Source organism: Ahaetulla prasina, chromosome 10 (genome assembly GCF_028640845.1).
Source record: "Ahaetulla prasina isolate Xishuangbanna chromosome 10, ASM2864084v1, whole genome shotgun sequence".
Lineage (NCBI taxonomy): Eukaryota > Metazoa > Chordata > Lepidosauria > Squamata > Colubridae > Ahaetulla > Ahaetulla prasina.
This window is the reverse complement of record NC_080548.1, coordinates 28,983,704-29,002,417: the sequence shown is the minus strand read 5'-3', so window position 1 is coordinate 29,002,417 and position 18,714 is coordinate 28,983,704. Positions and strand designations below refer to the sequence as shown.

Below are 18,714 nucleotides of genomic sequence, written 5' to 3'. Positions count from 1 at the left end.
ATTATCATCAATTGTGTTGTAAATGTTGTACCTTGATGAACGTATCTTTTCTTTTATGTACACTGAGAGCATATGCACCAAGACAAATTCCTTGTGTGTCCAATCACACTTGGCCAATAAAATTCTATTCTATTCTATTACCATAGGATTATAACAGGGGCTTGATTAAAACTGTCAAACGTTGAAGAGTTATCCCATGAAACTATTGGCGCCCACTAAAGCCAAAACCCATTGTCTTTGGGATTTATTCCACCACCACTTGTTTTTGCTACTATTTGCTGTGTGAAAAAAACAAGGTAAAGGTCTTCCTGTATTCACAAGTCTGCAGTATAAATAAAGCTATATTTTCCCTTAAAGAATGGGAAAGTATTAAAATGGCAAATAAACTGAGGATAAATTGCAGTTGTTGTCCTCATCATTCCATCTTTTTCTTTTAATTATTTTTCTTTTTGCAGATGTCATAAGAATTAATGTTCTACCAGGGAGAACTTGCTGACATCCTAGACTTCTTATATCTTATTTCTTCATATAAACATCACAAATATTGTAATCCATTTCTGTTTTTGCACAGGCATGAGAGATTTGTTTTATTAGGTTTATAGCTATATGCAGCTACTCCAAATATTGGATATGTGATGACATTTTTAGTGAGAATATACTATCCACAACAAGGCTTTTCTACAAATATGAGATAATTTTTAAATGTTCAATTTAAAATGGAGGAGAAAATGTTAATTTGAAATGAATGCAAATATGGTTTACAGATGTGCTTCTTTTTACTCAAAATGAGCGGTTGAAAGCAAGCATAAGGAATTAATGGATTGTAAATGTCACCATGGGTAATGTTTAACCATTGGTTATGTTTCAGAATCTCAGAGAGATGCTCCTTTTTAAAATAATGGCAATCAGGAATCAGAATTACAAAATGGCATATAATCCGAATATTTTCTTGTTTGGAAAATCAAAGGATAATTTTTGCTCTATTATTTCAATTATGATATTCTATTCAAGCCAATTTTTGACAACGCAGAGCTCACTTCTCTACTCAAGATTAAATTTATACAATTACTACTATCTAAGAATAGGAAAATACAGAATCACCATCACATATATACACATTTTAAAATAACCATTTTCAATAAACTAGAAAATGACAATCAGGCATTTTTAATTCATGGTTTCTCTGGTTTTTCTAGCTGTAAATCAATCATTTTGGCATTGCCTATGTCTTGGTAGGTAGCTTGTAAACCCCTGGAGATGTCCTCATACATTGAGCAATCATCCAGATTCAGTCCCTAAAAGGAAAAGACAAAGAGTTTGTTATTCCGAAAGTCATGTAGTGAGGAAATTAAGGCTAAAATCCTAAATGACTTTGGATTACTGAGCATGTATTGCAAATACAGTACATACAATAAAAATAACACCAAGTAAAAATTAATATCTTTCCAATTGGAAAAATGCCTTCCATTGATGAATATCAAGTTCCCTCTTGTGCCCCCCTTCCTCTCTAACACCATCATAACTGCACTATGTATTCTTGCACTATAGTTTGGAATACTGTAGATGATAGAATAGGTCTCCTAACTGCAATCTCTGTTTTCATTGTTAAATATCCCATTATTTCATCTCTCTTGCTTCTGCAATATGCCAATGAATCGTTCCATTGACTTACTTCATACAGATTCTCCTCTTCATGAGCTTTCTTCTTGGCCTGCAAGAGGCGCTCATTTTCCCATCTCTTCTGCAAACAAGATAAGAAGAGGCTAGGATTCACTAAAAAGTCAACTAATATTATGCTTTAAGTTCTATATGTAACTTCAGCTTTGGTGAAATTAGTATAAAAATGGTTTAGTACTGTACTTATGTATTGTACTACTATATACAAACATAGTCAATAGAAGATGCTTGAGCAAAGTAAGTGCCTTACTCCCATGATTTCTATCCAGTCTATTAGACGGGCATGCTCTGAATCCATTTAATCAGGGACTGTCATCTGCCAGTCCAGTTTGCAACCCCCCCCAATCTAGAAAAACATACTGCCCTAGATTAATCCTGAAACATACTGCTTATGTTTCAGAAAGCCTCAAAGACCAGGCTGTGCCCAGCCATGAGGGTCAGGAGAGCAATAGATCCCACATGTTTTGTATGGCTTCTGCAGTCCTATGAATTTTATACCCATAGACATATATTATTTTGGAACCTTTGTTAGCTTCCCAGAATAATAGGGAAATAGGAAGGTATATAAAACAATTTAAGTAAGTAAAATCAACCAGGAAAAATGATTACTGTGCAGATAATTAACCACAACAGATGTTTCAATAAGACTTGTCACATAAATTGACCTCTCAGATTATAATGAAGAGTTTGGATGCAGAGCTTCATGTTGGATCATAAACTAGAAGAATTTTTTAAAAACCCATTTCATTCAATATTTACTATAACAGACAGGATTTATGCTATTGTGGAGCTGTTCTAAGTATACGGAAGGTAGGTCCACTGATTTTCATATGGAAATGGGTATGTAACAACAAATTTGACAGTTAAAAGGTGATGGATTTAAGACAAAGGTTGCAGCTTGTTTATTTATGCTAACAGTTGGGGCCTAATTTTTCATTCTCCCCCCACCCCCCGATGAAAACCTGTTTGAGGCTCACATTTGATGCTTTGCATTAAAGGATGGGAAAAAATAGATATACGCAAAAGTGTAGGAATATTCTACTAAAAGCAGGCATCAACAGAATTTTATTTTGAGAATTCCTCCTAATGTATATACCTAACAACTTGCTTATGTGATAATCTGTGTCACAGGAATAGTTATTTAGATTACTGCCAATTGGATCTGATGTAATGCCCGTATAGTGAAAGAAATGTTGAAAAGAAATTCAAATATAGTTCCAAGAATAAGAATCTCCTAATGATACTTTTGAAACCATTTGATCTTTCCATTACTGTAAATTGTCTGCTAATGCCTCTGTGAGGAAGCAGAACATTCTTTAACATGGTGATCAAAAGCAGAACAAGATCTGGTGACTGGAAACTATGCACAAACAGATTCAGAATGGGTCACACTATAAATGCATGTATGGAAATGATACGTGAAGGGAAAAAACAGCTCACCTTGAAGAGCAGAAAAAGGCCAGGACCAATGGCACAGATAAGCAGAAGGAATCCCTCCACAGTGATAATCTTGTTTTTAATGGATTCACTCATATTCAAGAAGGAGACGGGGCGAGGTCCTAGAACACAGCCAGAAATAGACAATTGATTTGGAAACCTCATAACATTCCTAGTCTTCCTATTTACTATGCTGCCAACTCACCTTGCTGCAAATCACAGTTATATCTATTAATTCCCGGGGGTCCTTTTGTCAGATACCAATTTTTGCAAAACGGCAAACACATTGACAAAAAAAGACTGACAGGACAATTTTAAATCCCACAGTTGGATTTGCACAACTTTCTTACCTTCTCTAGCTTTAATCCTGGTTAATAGTGGGTGACTTATTTAGTGTAATTACTGGCCATTTAGTAGCTGCTGGGTTTATTTTATCATACAATCCCAGAATGTGGGTTAGTTCAGTAATTGGTTAAAGCACGTTAGTTAAACATAGCCAGTTTATGGATGTTATTTCCTTGGCACAGACTCCGTTTTATTGAGCAGAAGTTTATATGCATTGATGTATGTACAGTATTTAAATCTCATATATTTTCCAACCAACTAACCAACCCAACCAAGCAGCATTATCTAACTCAAATATCCATGGTACCAATTAGACTTATATTGGTCTTGTTGATGTGTTTTATGCACTTAAATGCATAAGTGCCTAGAAGAGCGTAGATGAACACACAATGTCCCGAGACCTTTGCTTGCTTAGTTTGAAGTTCTTTCTATGCCAAATCAGCTGTCTGAATTTCTCCTATGTAGACGTCTCTTCCCCCAACAGATTTTTTTTTTAAATTTCATTTTGTCACAGCAGTATACACAAACATCGACATAAAAAAACAACACATCATAAAAGAATATATATATATATAAGTAAAAGTATGCAACAGCTATGTTAATTTGATATAATGAAGGGAACAATAGGACAGGAACGGTAGGCACTTTTGTGCTCTTATGCACGCAGACACCTCCTGACCATTTCAAAACTTCAACTTAACTTGTGTGGGTTGGAGGTGCATCATATCACAGACAAACAACAATTTCAAAAAGGAAATGAAAGTTCCAATTCATAGCCTATTGTGATGGAGCATATTAAAAAAACGAAGAAGACTGAGATACTGTAATTGTGAGCCAGACAAAAGGACAAAACACTTATGCTGGGATCTAAATCTTGTGCAAGAGCATGCAAGAAAAAAGGAACCCTCAATATCTAGAACTCACCCCAATTCCCATTCTCTGAATTGATTACATTCCTGGACGTGGAGTTTGACCCATCAGGGTGGGTCAAACTCAAGGCCCGTGGGCTGGATCTGACCCGTGGGGTGCTTAGATCCGGCCTGCAGAGCCCGTCTGGAAATAGCAAAGGATTGGCCTGTGGTGCTAGCGAAAATGAGGCATGGGCATCCCCCATGTGGCCCCTTTTTCAGCCTGGACGGCCTCCTGCAGTACCCTGTTGACTAAAATGGGCCACATGGAGGATGCGTGTAGATCTCCGTGCCACATTTTGGCCAGCAGGTTGCTGCAGGAGGGTATTTAGGCCGAAAACAGGCTGCACAAGGATTTCCTGTGCTCCCGCCGCACCCCGTTTTGGCCAGCAGGGTGCTGCAGGAGGGCATCCATCCCATCTCTTCCCCCCCTGGCTGGCCCATGGAGGACAACTACAGTGCTGATCCAGCCCTCCAAGAAATCCAGTTTAACACCCCTGTTTTATATGACCATTAAGAGTCAACGCTGACTCAATCAATCTGTTGTGACTCGTCCTCCCTCCTCTCCTCAGCCTGGTCCCTCCCGTCTCCAACCGGGCCTTTTATCAGACTCCAAGTCTGATAATGAAGATGAACGGCCTGTCATGCCTCCAGCCCCCGGCCCTGGCCCCGTGCCCGGAGAGGATTCCAGGAGTGAAAGGACAAGCCCGATAAACCTCACTCATACAGCGTGTGTTCCTTTGGCTTAGCCTTCAGAGCAGGAAGCCAGCCAGGTGCTGGAATCACTCGGCCCTACTCCCTCTGACCCCTCCCTTTCCCAGAAGCTGACAGCAGATCCAGCTGAAGACAATTCAGATTAGGAGGACCCTTGCTTCCGGAGATCTGAGAGGCGACGGCAGCAGAAGGAGGGGTGGGGCAGGCCTGGATAAGTGCTGAGTCATGGAGCCACACCCCACAGCCTATATAAAGGACCTGCTTTTGGCATTCCAACCTTGAGTCAAGCAAAGTCTTATCTAGTTTGCTGATATTGGACTCTATCGCTGAAGTCACAACTTGGACTCCTGCCTGCCCTGATAAACCTCAAAGTAACTTGGCAAATGCAAAGGCTTCATTGCCAAATTTGTTACGGACTTCCTTGACTCGTCTGTCAGAGTGGGAGTGGGACACGACACAATCAATCAAAATCTAGGCTAGAGATCTGGACATCGTTTGTATCTCTGCTCTCCGTTTGCAAAAGTTAACCGTTCAACCAGTGGTGGGATTCAGCCAGTTCGCACCACTTTGGGAGAACCGGTTGTTAACTTTCTGAGCAGTTTGGCAAACTGGTTGTTAAAAGAAATCATTAGGGCAGAGAACCGGTTGTTAAGTTACTTGAATCCCACCATTGCGTTCAACCCTTAGTAGTATAAGGTTTATACTCACTCCTGACCCACAGAAACGTTCCACAGGATTGCCCGTGACCACTGGAAGCAACCACAAAGCAGTAGTACATGCCGGTGTCGTTCTTTTGGGTTGAATGGAAAGAGAGCTTCGACCAGCCCTGAAGGACGTTTGCAGAGATGAAACGGTTTCTGGTGTTGGAGACGTCAGAATTGCTGCTACAATTTGGGGAGCAAGATTTTTTCCAGAACACCGATGCTTCCGGTGGGGCCTTAAACTGACATTCCAGAGTGGCAGAATTCCCTTCCAAAATGATTCGAGAGGTATCTACGGGTTTCACGATGATGGGCAGCTGGGAATGCTGTTGCATCACCTGCTTGGGATTCTGACAGGTGGGATCCGTTGGTGTAGTCGTTACAACATATTCTTTAGGGCTTGCAGGGGTTTGATCTGTGCTATTGATTTCCTCTGTTGTTGGAGTGATTTTAGTGGTATTGGTAGCTGGGTTGTCACAAATACAACCTGCAAATAGGAGAAGGGGGAAAAAAAATCAAATTTATACAGCCGCCCATCTCATCAAAGGTGATTCTGGGCATGGATAAAAGGGAAAATATGGAAACAGCAATTGTAAATATAAAAATCATCGTAATCAAAATCCTAAGATCCCATCATACAAACTATAAGTGAAGGGAGAAATAAAAAATGCCAACAATGGGCCCTCTAGACAAGTTTCTGGTTCCATAGGAGCCCCAATCCTGATTACATAAAAATATTTGTGTACAAAACATGAAATAATGAGATTCTCTGTTTACATTGTCCCTGCCTAGAAGGATTGTTTAGTTTACTTTTTTTAGTTTAGTTTATTTTATTGTCATTGCACCTCGTACAACAAAATTAAATGCCATTTTCAGTGTACATTATAACTATAAAAAATAAAACACAAACACACATCCTTCGCATTCTATACAATTGAATTGAAAACCCCTGATATTGCACTAATATTGCACTTTACAGTAGTATTCAATATAGTTACTGCTCTGGGATAGAAGCTGTTTTTCAGCCTATTTGTCCTTGTTTTTATTGTCCTGTACCGTCTGCCAGATGGTAATAGTTAAAAAAAAAAAGGGGGTACCCAGGATGAGATGGATCTTTAAGGACGTTGTGAACTTTCTTAAGGCAGTGGGAGCTATCAAGCTCTTCCAAAGAGGGGAGAGGGCAACCAATGATCCTCTGGGCAATGACATTAAACCCTCTGGAGTGTTGTCCTATCTGCCACTATGCAACTGGCAAACCATACACAGGAGCAGTAAGATAAAATAGTCTCTATGGTGCAGCGGTAGAAGGTCACCAGCAGTTTTCCATTCAGGTGTTCTTTCCTGCTGGGAAAGAACTGGCCCCAGTGTACAAAACATGAAACAATGAGATTCTCTATTTACATTATCCCTGTCTAGAAGGATTGTTTGAACATACATGGGAACATATTACTTTCACAAACGAAGGCAAATATACGTGTTTCAGAATAATGTTGCAGGATCCAATCTGGATCGGGACCAGAACAGGGGTGAAATGCTCCCAGTTCGGACCAAATGGCCCGATTCGGTAGCGATGGCGGCGGGTGGTTCGGAGAACTGGTAGCAAAAATCCCTGCCCACCCCCCATGCCCAGCTGAGCTGCGCGATCATCAGAGGGTTTTTTTTTCTTTTAAAATAATTTTTTCTTTGGATGAAAAAATGCTTTTAAAAGTAAAAAAAAAGCCTCTGATGATCGTGCGGCTCAGTTTGGATCGCCAGAACCTTTTAAAAGCATTTTTAAACAATCTCTTCAGCCGAAGAGGCTGTAAAAATGCTTTTAAAAGGATCTGGCGATCCCAGCTGAGTTGCCTGATCGCCGAAGAAGTTGTAGAAAAAAATGCTTTAAAAGTTTTTTTTTTAAAGTTGGCCATGCCCACCCAGTCACATTACCCCCTCCAAGCCACGCCCACAGAACTGGTAGTAACAAATTTTACATTTAGCCACTGGACCAGAGGTTTAGTCTTCCAAACTTTCAAATTCATGCCGGAGCCCATCCTCAGGGAATGTCTCTCAGGGACGGACCCAGGCTGGATCCTGCAACATGTTACTTTGTTTCTGGGAGAGTGACTCTTGGATTGGACTGATTCTAATTTAACTATATACTGTATGCAATTTCATGTATTAAAGAATGATTAGTTACAAAAGTTGGCTGACTTCTCACATACTTAGAATAGAATAGAACCCCCTGCTTAGGCAGGAAACCCTACACCACTTCAGATAAATGGTCGTCCAATCTCTTCTTAAAAACTTCCAGTGTTGGAGCATTCACAACTTCTGGAGGCAAGTTGTTCCACTGATTAATTGTTCTGTCAGGAAATTTCTCCTTAGTTCTAAGGTTTCTTAGTTCTAAGAAACTTAGCCTTAGTTTCTTGACTCAAATAGAGTTGGCTGTGTTTTACCCAATACAGTAACGCACAAACTAAGGTTTACAAACGTTATATCAATAGAGACATAGAATCAAAAACATGTGATGAATTAGTGCCGCTTTATAAATCCTTAGTAAGACCACACCTGGAATAGTGCAAATGCGGTTATCCAATTATGGAGGGGTCCAGAGATGCCATAGGATTTTAGTTTTAGAAGTAGTTTGTCATGTACCACTGAATCAAAGGCTTTACAGAAGTTTATATAAATTGCATCTATTGCTTTGTAGTCCATATGCGTTTGCAGTGTAAAAGTTGTAGATTACAGGATATATTTTTTTCTGAAATCAAATTGTTTATTAGAGAGTAGGTTGTTTGTTTCTAGGTGGAAGGTAATGGATTGGTTGACAATTGATTCCATGACTTTGCAGGTGACGCAGCATAAAGAAATTGGTCTATAATTTTCGACTGATTGAACCATTTGGTTGGTTTACCCAACACACTGACTTGTAAGTCAATAAAATACAACAGCGTGAAAACCCAGACTGGGTTTTTTTATGGTTAACTGGATGCCTTGAAATTCAGTAGGGCGAACCAGAGGAAATTTCTCTGGATATTTGTATGTCGGGTTGAGGAATAAGGCTTGCACAAAAATGAAGGGGAAAAAAAGATCATATTTCCCAATATATCTTGCAATCTTTCCAATAACAACTCCCCCACCACCCCCCGAGCGTCTTCCCTGCTGGTAAAGCCACTGAACCACATCTCCATGCCAGAATGCTGCTCCTCATCGGATCCCCAAGGGGCTGCTGGTGGTTTTAGTTCCCTTTTCCTGCCTCTGTTGACAGGAAACAGAAGAGGACCACTTGTTATAAGGCGGAAAGTTTATGGCCCACCCTTGCAGGTATGCAGAAGTCTTGCAGAGTCAGCTGGACCCAGATCTGAGAAGTTTTCAGAGGAACTACCGGTATATCTCTAAAACGTTTGTCCCAAAAGTGCTTTTTCAAAAGCATTTTTTCGGAAGCTTCTTGGATGAGAAGCAAAACATCTTCAAGGAAAAATAAGGAAGTCCAGTTACCTTTTTTGAGTAGCAGTAAGGGACCTTGGAGGTCATCTAGTCCAACCCCCTCATCACTCAGGAGAACTGTACTAGGGATTCGAACCACTGAACTTGCCGACCTTTCTGATCGACAAGCTCAGTATCTTAGCCATGGTTTGGGACAACCATGACCTGGATGATTGAGAATCTCCATAGGCATCTAAAAAGTTAGGGCTATGGAAAAGTACGGAGATGGCCTTGAAAAAGGAATTCTGCAACCACTGTCTAAACCCCAGCTTTGCCTGCATAGGCGGGAGAGGGTGAGGAAGAAGCTCAAGATTGTTCTGGCTTGATTTTCTTTAGTATAAGCAAGGGAAGAGAGAACAACTCTGCAGGCTTTCAAGATTTTTATTACACCCTCTGGCAATAGAGTCCTAATGGTTCAGGCTGGTATCTTTGCCAGATTTGGCCTATTTTGGGGGACTGACAGGGCTTTAACAGGAGTAGGGCCTTCTCTGTGGGAGCATCGACGCTCTGGAATGAACTCCCCCCTGGTCTACGTCAAGTGCCTGATCTTCGGACCTTCCGTCGTGAGCTAAAAACATATTTATTCATCCAAGCGGGACTGGCATAAAAGGATTGATTTTAAATTGGGTTTTAGTAGTATTTTAAATTTTAAATTCATTTTAATTCTGAGCCATTTAGAAATTTTATATTTTAAATTCATTTTAATTGTATATATTTTGTATTTTACTCTGGCTGTACACCGCCCTGAGTCCTTCGGGAGAAGGGCGGTATAAAAATTTAATAAAATAAATAAAATAAAAATAAATTTAACGAACTTTAATTAATTAGATTTTTATCCCCTGTTTATTACTCTATAAATAATTAAAGGCAGCAAACATACTTAATCCTCCTTCCTCCTCCTATTTTTCCCACCACAATAAACCTGGTTTCCATTGAAAGGGAGTGACTGACCCAAAGTCACTCAATCAACTTTCTTGCCTAAGTAAGGCAGGGCTAGAATTCACCATCTCCTGGAGATTGGCCCAAAGTCATTCAGCCGGGTTTCATGCTTACGGTGGAACTAGAATTCACTGTCCCCTGGTTTCTAGACTAGCATCTTATCCACTATACCAAACTGGCTCTATTGCTTTCGAGCAGTGTTTTTCAACTTCAAGATGACGTTGGACGTGGACTTCAATTCCCAGAATTCCCTAGCCAACCATGTTGACTGGAGAATTCTGGGATTTGAAGTCCACACTTCTTAAAGTTGCTGAAGACTGCTTTTGAGAAAGTCTTAAGAAAAGAGACTATGGGTTATCTATGGAAATACCTGGAAGTGGGTCTTATTAGCCCAATGGAATGACTGAGTCAATATGCAGAAGGCTGTGCTTGTTGTAACCCAGGCCCAAATAGGTAGTAGGAAACTCAGTCAGTGAAAAAACAAACTTTATTCAAACAGCTGAGAATTACTTCATTCCCTGCGTAGTTCAACTAAATTAAAGCAAATTCCTCCCAACACAAATTCCTCAGTCCTATCGCAAATCTTGGTCCAATTAGGCCGACTGCCAAAGGCCTTTCTTGGCAAACGTTCAGAAGACACCGATACAAAAATAAATGCAAGAAGACAAAGCTACTAATGTTGTTTTCCAGCAAAGCCCAAACGCCATTGCTGGTCTGTTTTAAGCCTTATGGGAGAGGCCAATCATCTCTTGGCCCTACTCCTGAGTTGTCCTCTTTGCTTGAGCTGCTCTTGCCTTCTGGCAGCTCTTCTCATGCGTGGATTAGGAACAGGCTCCTCCTGTTCCTCTGCCTCACTACTGTCAGTCTCTGGAGGCTCTGGAATCCGCACCTCATTCCCCAATGGCCTGGCCCCACCTCAGCCCCATCGCTGTCCGACTCCGTTGCCCATTCCGCAGGCTGCTGGCGAACCACAACAGTGTTATAAGATTATACACAGTTATTCAGGATACAATAAGCCCCCTTAAACACAGTGATGTATTCAATAGATATATATTTTGGATCAATACAGACACCGAAGCACAGATACTTTGCTTATCTGACATTGAGTCCCAAATCTACTCAATCAGATTCAATTTGATCATGATGCCAAATAAGTGAACCCTAAGGAAATGTATTTGTTATACTGATGGGCGAACTAAGTTAATCGTTTCTTCTGGGAATAAATATAACGACCTTCAATGATGATTACATTGGGGGTCCTGTATATTCCTCCATCCCATATTCTTAAAATAATACTCATAAAAACATCAATAAAAAAGAAAAAAATATTCATATTGTATTAAGCCCCGATACCTTTGTTTTCGACTTCGCATTGTGTGTGGGGAGGTTAGAGAAATCCATGCTGTATTTTGACAAGGAACAAGTCTAATTCATTTGTTGATTTATTGATTGCACTGTAATTAAGTATATGCAAATAACCATTCATTATGTTAAGTTTTCTTGATGTTCCAGGTTATATAAAAAGAAGATGAAGACATAGAAAAATTGGCTCAACAAACAATGATTGCAAGTGGAACTCTATTTTGTTTTTACCCTGTTCAGTACAGTTTTTTTCAAACCAGGTGTGTACTTTATATAGTCAGTAGACATTTAATAGTATCCATTTTATCATGTTGTATTAATTTTAACTTCTACCCTTACCTACAATTCTCTATTCATTTCTATGGATATAGGCACCTATTCTTTAAGATTTATTTTGATATAGGCATGTATATATATGGTTTCCTCAGGCTGGCTGGGGAATTCTGGGAGTTGAAATTCACACACCTGAAAGCTGCCAAAGTTGAAAAACACTAGAGATACCAAAGGTTCAGTCTTGCACTATTTACATACCATGGATTTTTGCCTAAAAAAAAAAAAGCCCATGCAATCCTAGGTTGCATCAACAGAGGGATAGAAATCAACATCATGAGAAGTATTAGTACCTCTTTATAAAGCCTTAGTAAGACCATACTTTTTTTAAATTATTTTTTTATTTTTGTCACAACAGTATACACAAACATCGTCATAAATAAAAACAAGATATCATGAAAGAAATATATGTATATATAAGTAAAAACATGCAACAACTATGTTAATTTGATATAATGAAGGGAACAATAGGACAGGAATGGTAGGCACTTTTGTGCTCTTATGCACGCCCCTTATAGTCCTCTTAGGAATGGGGTGAGGTCAATAGTAGAAAGTTTTTGGTTGAAGATTTTGGGATTTTGAATAGAGACTATGGAGTCAGGTAATGAGTTCCAAGCGTTAACAACTCTGTTACAGAAGTCATATTTTCTGCAATCAAGTTTGAAGCGGTTGACATTAAGTTTAATTCTATTGTTTGCTCTTGTATTATTGCTATTGAAGCTGAAGTAGTCTTTAACAGGAAGGATATTGCAGTAGATGATTTTGTGTGTTAAACACAGGTCATGTCGAAGTCGGCGGAGTTCTAAGTTTTCTAGTCCCAGGATTTCTAGCCTGTTGCAATAAGGTATTTTGTTGTTTTCGGAGGAGCGAAGAACTCTTCTAGTAAAATATTTCTGGACGCGTTCGATTGTATTAATGTCAGAGATGTGGTATGGGTTCCAGACGGATGAGCTGTATTCAAGAATAGGTCTGGCAAATACTTGAGCAAATACTTGATCAAATACTTGAGGCCAAAAAATTGAGGTCTTTGAACTCTGGTGCTGGAGAAGACTCCCGCGAGTCCCTTGGACTGCAAGGCCATCCAACCGGTCAGTCCTAGAGAAGGTCAACACTAACTGCTCTTTAGAAGGCCAGATCTTGAAGATGAAACTGAAATACTTTGGCCATCTAATGTGAAGGAAGGACTCCCTGGAGAAGAGCCTAATGCTGGGAACGTTTGAGGGGATTGAGGTGAAAGAAGAAGGGGACGACAGAGAACGAGGTGGCTGGATGGAGTCACTGAAACAGTCGGCGTGGGCTTAAATGGGCTCCAGAGCAGGAGTCTCCAACCTTGGTCCCTTTAAGACTTGTGGATTCAACTCCCAGAGTCCTCAGCCAGCAAAGCTGGCTGAGGAACTCTGGGAGTTGAAGTCCACAAGTCTTAAAGGGACCAAGGTTGGAGATCTCTGCTTCAGAGGATGGTAGAGGACAGGAAGGCCTGGAGGAACATTGTCCATGGGGTTGCGATGGGTCGGACACGACTTTGCAATTAACAACAAGAGAGACCAGACTTAGAATTCTGCATCCAGTTTTGGTCAGCATATTATAAAAAGATGTTGAAACAGTGCAGAAAAGCAACAAAGCTGAATAGGGGGCTGGAGGCTAAAACATATAAAGTATGGTTGGAGGAACTGGGTATGTCTCTAATCTAGTAAAAAGAAGGACTAGGGGTGACATGGTAGCAGTCTTCCAATATTTGAGGGGCTGCCACAAAGAAGAGGGAGCCAGCCTGTCCTCCAAAGCACCTGAAGGCTGGCCAAGAAACAATGGGTGGAAACTAACCAAGGAGAGAAGCAATCCAAAACTTTCATAACAGTGAGAACAATGAACCAGTGGAACAGTTTGCCACCAGAAGTTGTGGCTGCTCCATCACTGGAGGCTTTTAAGAAGAGATTGGACACCCATTTGTCTGGAATGGTATAAGGTCTCCTGCTTGAGCAGGGGGTTGGACTAGAAGACCTCCAAGGCCCCTTCCAACTCTGTATTCTGTTTAATATAAGAAAACTCATTTTTTTTGTTCCAACTTTTTCTTGTTCATCCCGTATCAGAACAAGGTTTGACGCCCTGCCTGTTAAAATTGGTCTGTCCGGAATCTTCTTGGAATGCCTGTTTCAGATTTACACCATTTTATTTTATTTTAGTTTGTCAAGCATGTATAACAGATATAAGTATAAACGTGATTATTGATACATGAGATGGATATGAATAAATGGGGACATTAGGACAGGGATGGTAGACACATTGATGTGCTTATGCGTGCCCCTTACAGACCTCTTAGGAATGGGAATGAGGTCGACAGTAGACAGTTTAAGATTAAAGTTTTGGGGAAGAGTCGGGTAGTGCATTCCAAGCACTGACCACTCAGTCGCTGAAGTCTTATTTTCTGCAATCGAGTTTGGAGCGGTTTACCATAAGTTTGTATCTATTGTTTATTTATTTATTTTTATTGTTTATTTATTTATTTATTTTTGTCACAACAATATATGTAGGTATCTGTTCTGTTTCCCTCCCCCCAATACTCCCAGCAAAGAGTCATCCGAGTCCAGGAGTCCGGGTCCAGGAACCTGGGTCACAACAGTATCATACAAAAAGATTATATAGTATATAAACACATATATGAGTAAATATTAGGAGGTATAAGCATATATATATCTAGGAAGAAGAAAAGAAAAAACAATAGGACAGGAACGGTAGGCACGTTTGTGCGCTTATACACGCCCCTTATGGTCCTCTTAGGAATGGGGTGAGGTCAATAGTAGAAAGTTTTTGGTTAAAGCTTTTAGGATTATGGGAAGAGACCACAGAGTCAGGTAAAGTATTCCAAGCACTGATGATTCTGTTACAGAAGTCATATTTTCTGCAATCTAGATTAAAGCGGTTGACATTAAGTTTAAATCTATTGGTTGCTCTTGTATTATTGCAATTAAAGCTGAAGTAGTCTTTAACAGGAAGGACATTACAAACTTAGGTCTTGTCGAAGGTGACGGAGTTCCAAGTTTTCTAAACCTAGGATTTCAAGTCTGGTGGGATAAGGTATTTTGTTGTTTTCAGATGAATGGAGAACTCTTCTTGTAAAATATTTCTGGACACGTTCAATTGTATTGATGTCAGAGATGTGGTGAGGGTTCCAAACAGGTGAGCTGTATTCTAGAATTGGTCTAGCAAATGTTTTATATGCTCTGGTTAGTAGTGTGGTGTTTTTGGAAAAGAAGCTACGCAAGATTAGGTTTACAACTCTTAGAGCTTTTTTTGCTATGTAGTTGCAGTGGGCTTTGGCACTTAGATCATTTGACATGAAAACGTTTGTGTATTGTATTGTGTATTGTTGTGGTTGGAGCTGAAGTAGTCATTGACAGGACGTTGTAGCAGATAATTTTGTGTACTACGCTTAGGTCACACCGAAGGCCGTCTAGTTCTAGGTTGTCTAAGCCCAAAATTTCAAGCCTGATGGCATAAGGTATTCTATTGCGAGCAGAGGAGTGGAGGACTCTTCTCATGAAATACCTCTGGACTCGCTCAATTGTATGAATGTCCAATATACAGTGCGGATTCCAGGCAGACGAGCTGTATTCGAGAATTGGTCTAGCAAAGGTTTTGTATGCCCTAGTTTGCAGTACAATATTACCGGTGACGAAGCTTCGCAAGATTAGGTTAATGATTCTAAATGCCTTTCTGGCAATGCTATTAACCTACCATAAAGACAGAAGCAGTGATAAAACTGATTTCTAGTCCCCTCTTAGTTAGGTTGGGTGATTTTGGGCCAATCCCTCTTTCTCAAGAAGAAAATAATGGTCATATAATACTTCTGAAAAGGTATCCAAGAAAACCTCCATTCATGTCACCATCAGGAATCGGGGCCACAACAGCCTTCCCCCTCCCCCTCCATACTTTTCCCATTTATAAAACTGACAAACTTCTAGAGCAGGGATGTCAAACTCAAGGCCTGGGGGACGGATCTGGCCCGGGGGGCACTTAGATCTGGCCTATGAGGCTATCCTGGAAACAACAAAGGACCGGCCCATGGTGTTTCTGCCAGCGAAAACGGAGCTCTGTTTTCACTGGCAGAGGGTTTCAGGAAACCGTGGCAGCTGAAAACAGAGCTTGGGAGCCGGTTTTCGTTGGCAGAGTGCACAGGCCACTACAGGAGCCCCCGACATGAGTGACATCAAGCTGGTCGTGCCCATCCTGGCCAAGCCTATTGCGCCCACCCGAGGTCAAACACAACCCCGATGCGGCCCTCAATGAAATAGAGTTTGACACCCCTGACCTCAAGCATAGAGTTGCCCAACCATACCCATCCATGATCTAGAGCATAGCATTGCCCTGACCTAGAGCATAGAGTTGCCCTGACCTAGTGCATAGAGTTGCCCAACCATACCCTGGTCTAGAGCATAGCATTGCCCTGACCTAGAGCATAGAGTTGCCCTGACCTAGTGCATAGAGTTGCCCAACCATACCCATCCATGATCTAGAGCATAGCATTGCCCTGACCTAGAGCATAGAGTTGCCCTGACCTAGTGCATAGAGTTGCCCAACCATACCCATCCATGATCTAGAGCATAGCATTGCCCTGACCTAGAGCATAGAGTTGCCCTGACCTAGTGCATAGAGTTGCCCAACCATACCCTGGTCTAGAGCATAGCATTGCCCTGACCTAGAGCATAGAGTTGCCCTGACCTGGAGCATAGAGTTGCCCAACCATACCCACCCCTGACCTAGAGTATAGAGTTGCCCGACCATATCCACCCCTGACCTAAAGCATAGAGTTGCCCAACCATATTCACCCCTGACCTAGAGCATAGAGTTGCCTTGACCTCGAGCATAGAGTTGCCCAACCATACCCACCCCTGACCTCGAGCATAGAGTTGCCCTGACCTCGAGCATAGAGTTGCCCTGACCTAGAGCATAGAGTTGCCCAACTATATCCACCCCTGACCTCGAGCATAGAGTTGCCCTGACCTAGAGCATAGAGTTGCCCTGACCTGGAGCATAGAGTTGCCCAACCATACCCACCCCTGACCTAGAGTATAGAGTTGCCCGACCATATCCACCCCTGACCTAGAGCATAGAGTTGCCCAACCATATTCACCCCTGACCTAGAGCATAGAGTTACCTTGACCTCGAGCATAGAGTTGCCCAACCATACCCACCCCTGACCTAGAGCATAGAGTTGCCCTGACCTAGAGCATAGAGTTGCCCAACTATATCCACCCCTGACCTAGAGCATAGAGTTGCCCTGACCTAGAGCATAGAGTTGCCCAACTATATCCACCCCTGACCTAGAGCATAGAGTTGCCCTGACCTAGAGCATAGAGTTGCCCAACTATATCCACCCCTGACCTAGAGCATAGAGTTGCCCAATTATATCCACCCCTGACCTAGAGCATAGAGTTGCCTTGACCTTGAGCATAGAGTTGCCCAACCATACCCACCCCTGACCTCGAGCATAGAGTTGCCCAACAATACCCACCCCTGACCTAGAGCATAGAGTTGCCCTGACCTAGAGCATAGAGTTGCCCAACCATACCCACCCCTGACCTAGAGCATAGAGTTGCCCAACCACCGTCCCCATGGCTTCTCGGCCTTTAAAGACAGGTGAACGCAAAACCAGCAGCTTTCCATGGAAATCCTGACAAAAGGGTTTTAACTCGTGGACTTTGCTGCTCATGTTTTCACAGCCACGGGTCCTTAGGTTACAGCCCCTAAGATTTATCTTACCTGAAATGGCTCCCAGGAGAAGCAGGGACCACAAATGGTATCGGCCAACGTCCATCCTGTCCAGCTATCCCACAGAGACGATTGTCCGCAGCATCTATGCTGCAGTCCCAGTTGGGCTCCACACTTGTTTTAGTTGTGCTGTTTTTCTTTTTTCTTCTTTTCCTGTTTTAAGTCGATTTCAGGCGATGCGCCTGGGTGCTCCCTTGCTCCACCCAGAGAAGAAGTTGGCCGGTTTTGGGTTTTTGTTTATTATGCACCGAAGCTTCAATCTGAGGTCAGGTTGACTGTCTTCAGCTTCTGCAAAAGAGACAGCCAGAATTGTGTCCTTAAGACATTTCACGGCTAAAAGCCAGAATGTCTTATTTACAAAGTTCTCTGCCAGCGGCTACCTGCCAGGCAGATGCGAACATACAGGTAGAGGTTGATCTACAACCATTCATTTAGTGACCGCTCTAAGTTACAATGCCACTGAAGAAAGTGACTTATAACCAGTCCTCGCACTTACGACTGTTGCAGCATCCCTAAGGTGACATGATCAAAATTCAGGTGTTAGGTAACCAGCATGTGTTTTATGACGGTTGAAGCATCCCAGGTGCATGGGATTATCAGATACTAAGAAAAAACTAAGCATTTGAAATGTGGATATCCAGGCGGCTGTTATGTAGAAGTTGGGCTGACGAAATTAGAAACGAGGAGGTGATAAGCCACCTGGGAAAGCCAAGGGAAATCATCAAAACCATAAAAAAAATGAAAGTTAAACTAATTTGGACAGGTGATGCGACACCTGGAAAAATACGGCATCTTTCACTTAATCCTCCAAGGAAAGATTGAAGGCAAACGAGGTCCAGGCGGAAGAAGAACCTCATGGCTTCAAAATTTAAGGGACCGGTTTGGACAAAACTCAACAGCACTTTTTCACACGGCTGTTGATAAAAACAGGATTATCAACATGATCGCCAATATCCGAGGACAGATATGACAGAAGGAGGAGGAGGAGGAGGAGGAGGAGGAGGAGGAGGAGAAGGAGAAGGAGAAGAAGAAGAGGAGGAGGAAGAGGAGGAGGAGGAGGAGAAGAAGAG

At 41.6% G+C, this 18,714-nt stretch overlaps 1 protein-coding gene across 2 annotated transcripts; it reads right to left on the bottom strand.

Moving 5' to 3' along the window:
- Nucleotides 1–128: 128 nt before the first annotated feature.
- CD79A (CD79a molecule) lies at nucleotides 129–17,765 on the bottom strand. Of its 2 annotated transcripts, XM_058196104.1 has the most exons (5): nucleotides 17,636–17,765; nucleotides 5,790–6,269; nucleotides 3,118–3,236; nucleotides 1,673–1,741; nucleotides 134–1,295 (listed from the first exon to the last, which is right to left on the bottom strand). In XM_058196104.1, exons 1-5 carry the CDS (start codon nucleotides 17,688–17,690, stop codon nucleotides 1,173–1,175), a joined length of 846 nt encoding a protein of 281 aa, XP_058052087.1. In that variant the 5' UTR covers nucleotides 17,691–17,765; the 3' UTR covers nucleotides 134–1,172. The 2 variants fall into 2 exon arrangements, with proteins under 2 accessions (XP_058052088.1, XP_058052087.1); XM_058196105.1 differs by lacking the exon at nucleotides 1,673–1,741 and having other exon boundaries at nucleotides 129–1,295.
- Between the last annotated feature and the right edge of the window lie 949 nt (nucleotides 17,766–18,714).

Excerpts from the sequence above, each read along its gene's own strand:
- CD79A (XM_058196104.1), bottom strand. The coding sequence starts at position 17,690 with ATGGACGTTGGCCGATACCATTTGTGGTCCCTGCTTCTCCTGGGAGCC. Across the intron at positions 6,270-17,635 it reads TCTCCTGGGAGCCATTTCAG|GTTGTATTTGTGACAACCCA; the intron begins GTAAGATAAATC and ends TCCTATTTGCAG. Across the intron at positions 1,296-1,672 it reads AAGAGGAGAATCTGTATGAA|GGACTGAATCTGGATGATTG; the intron begins GTAAGTCAATGG and ends TTTTCCTTTTAG.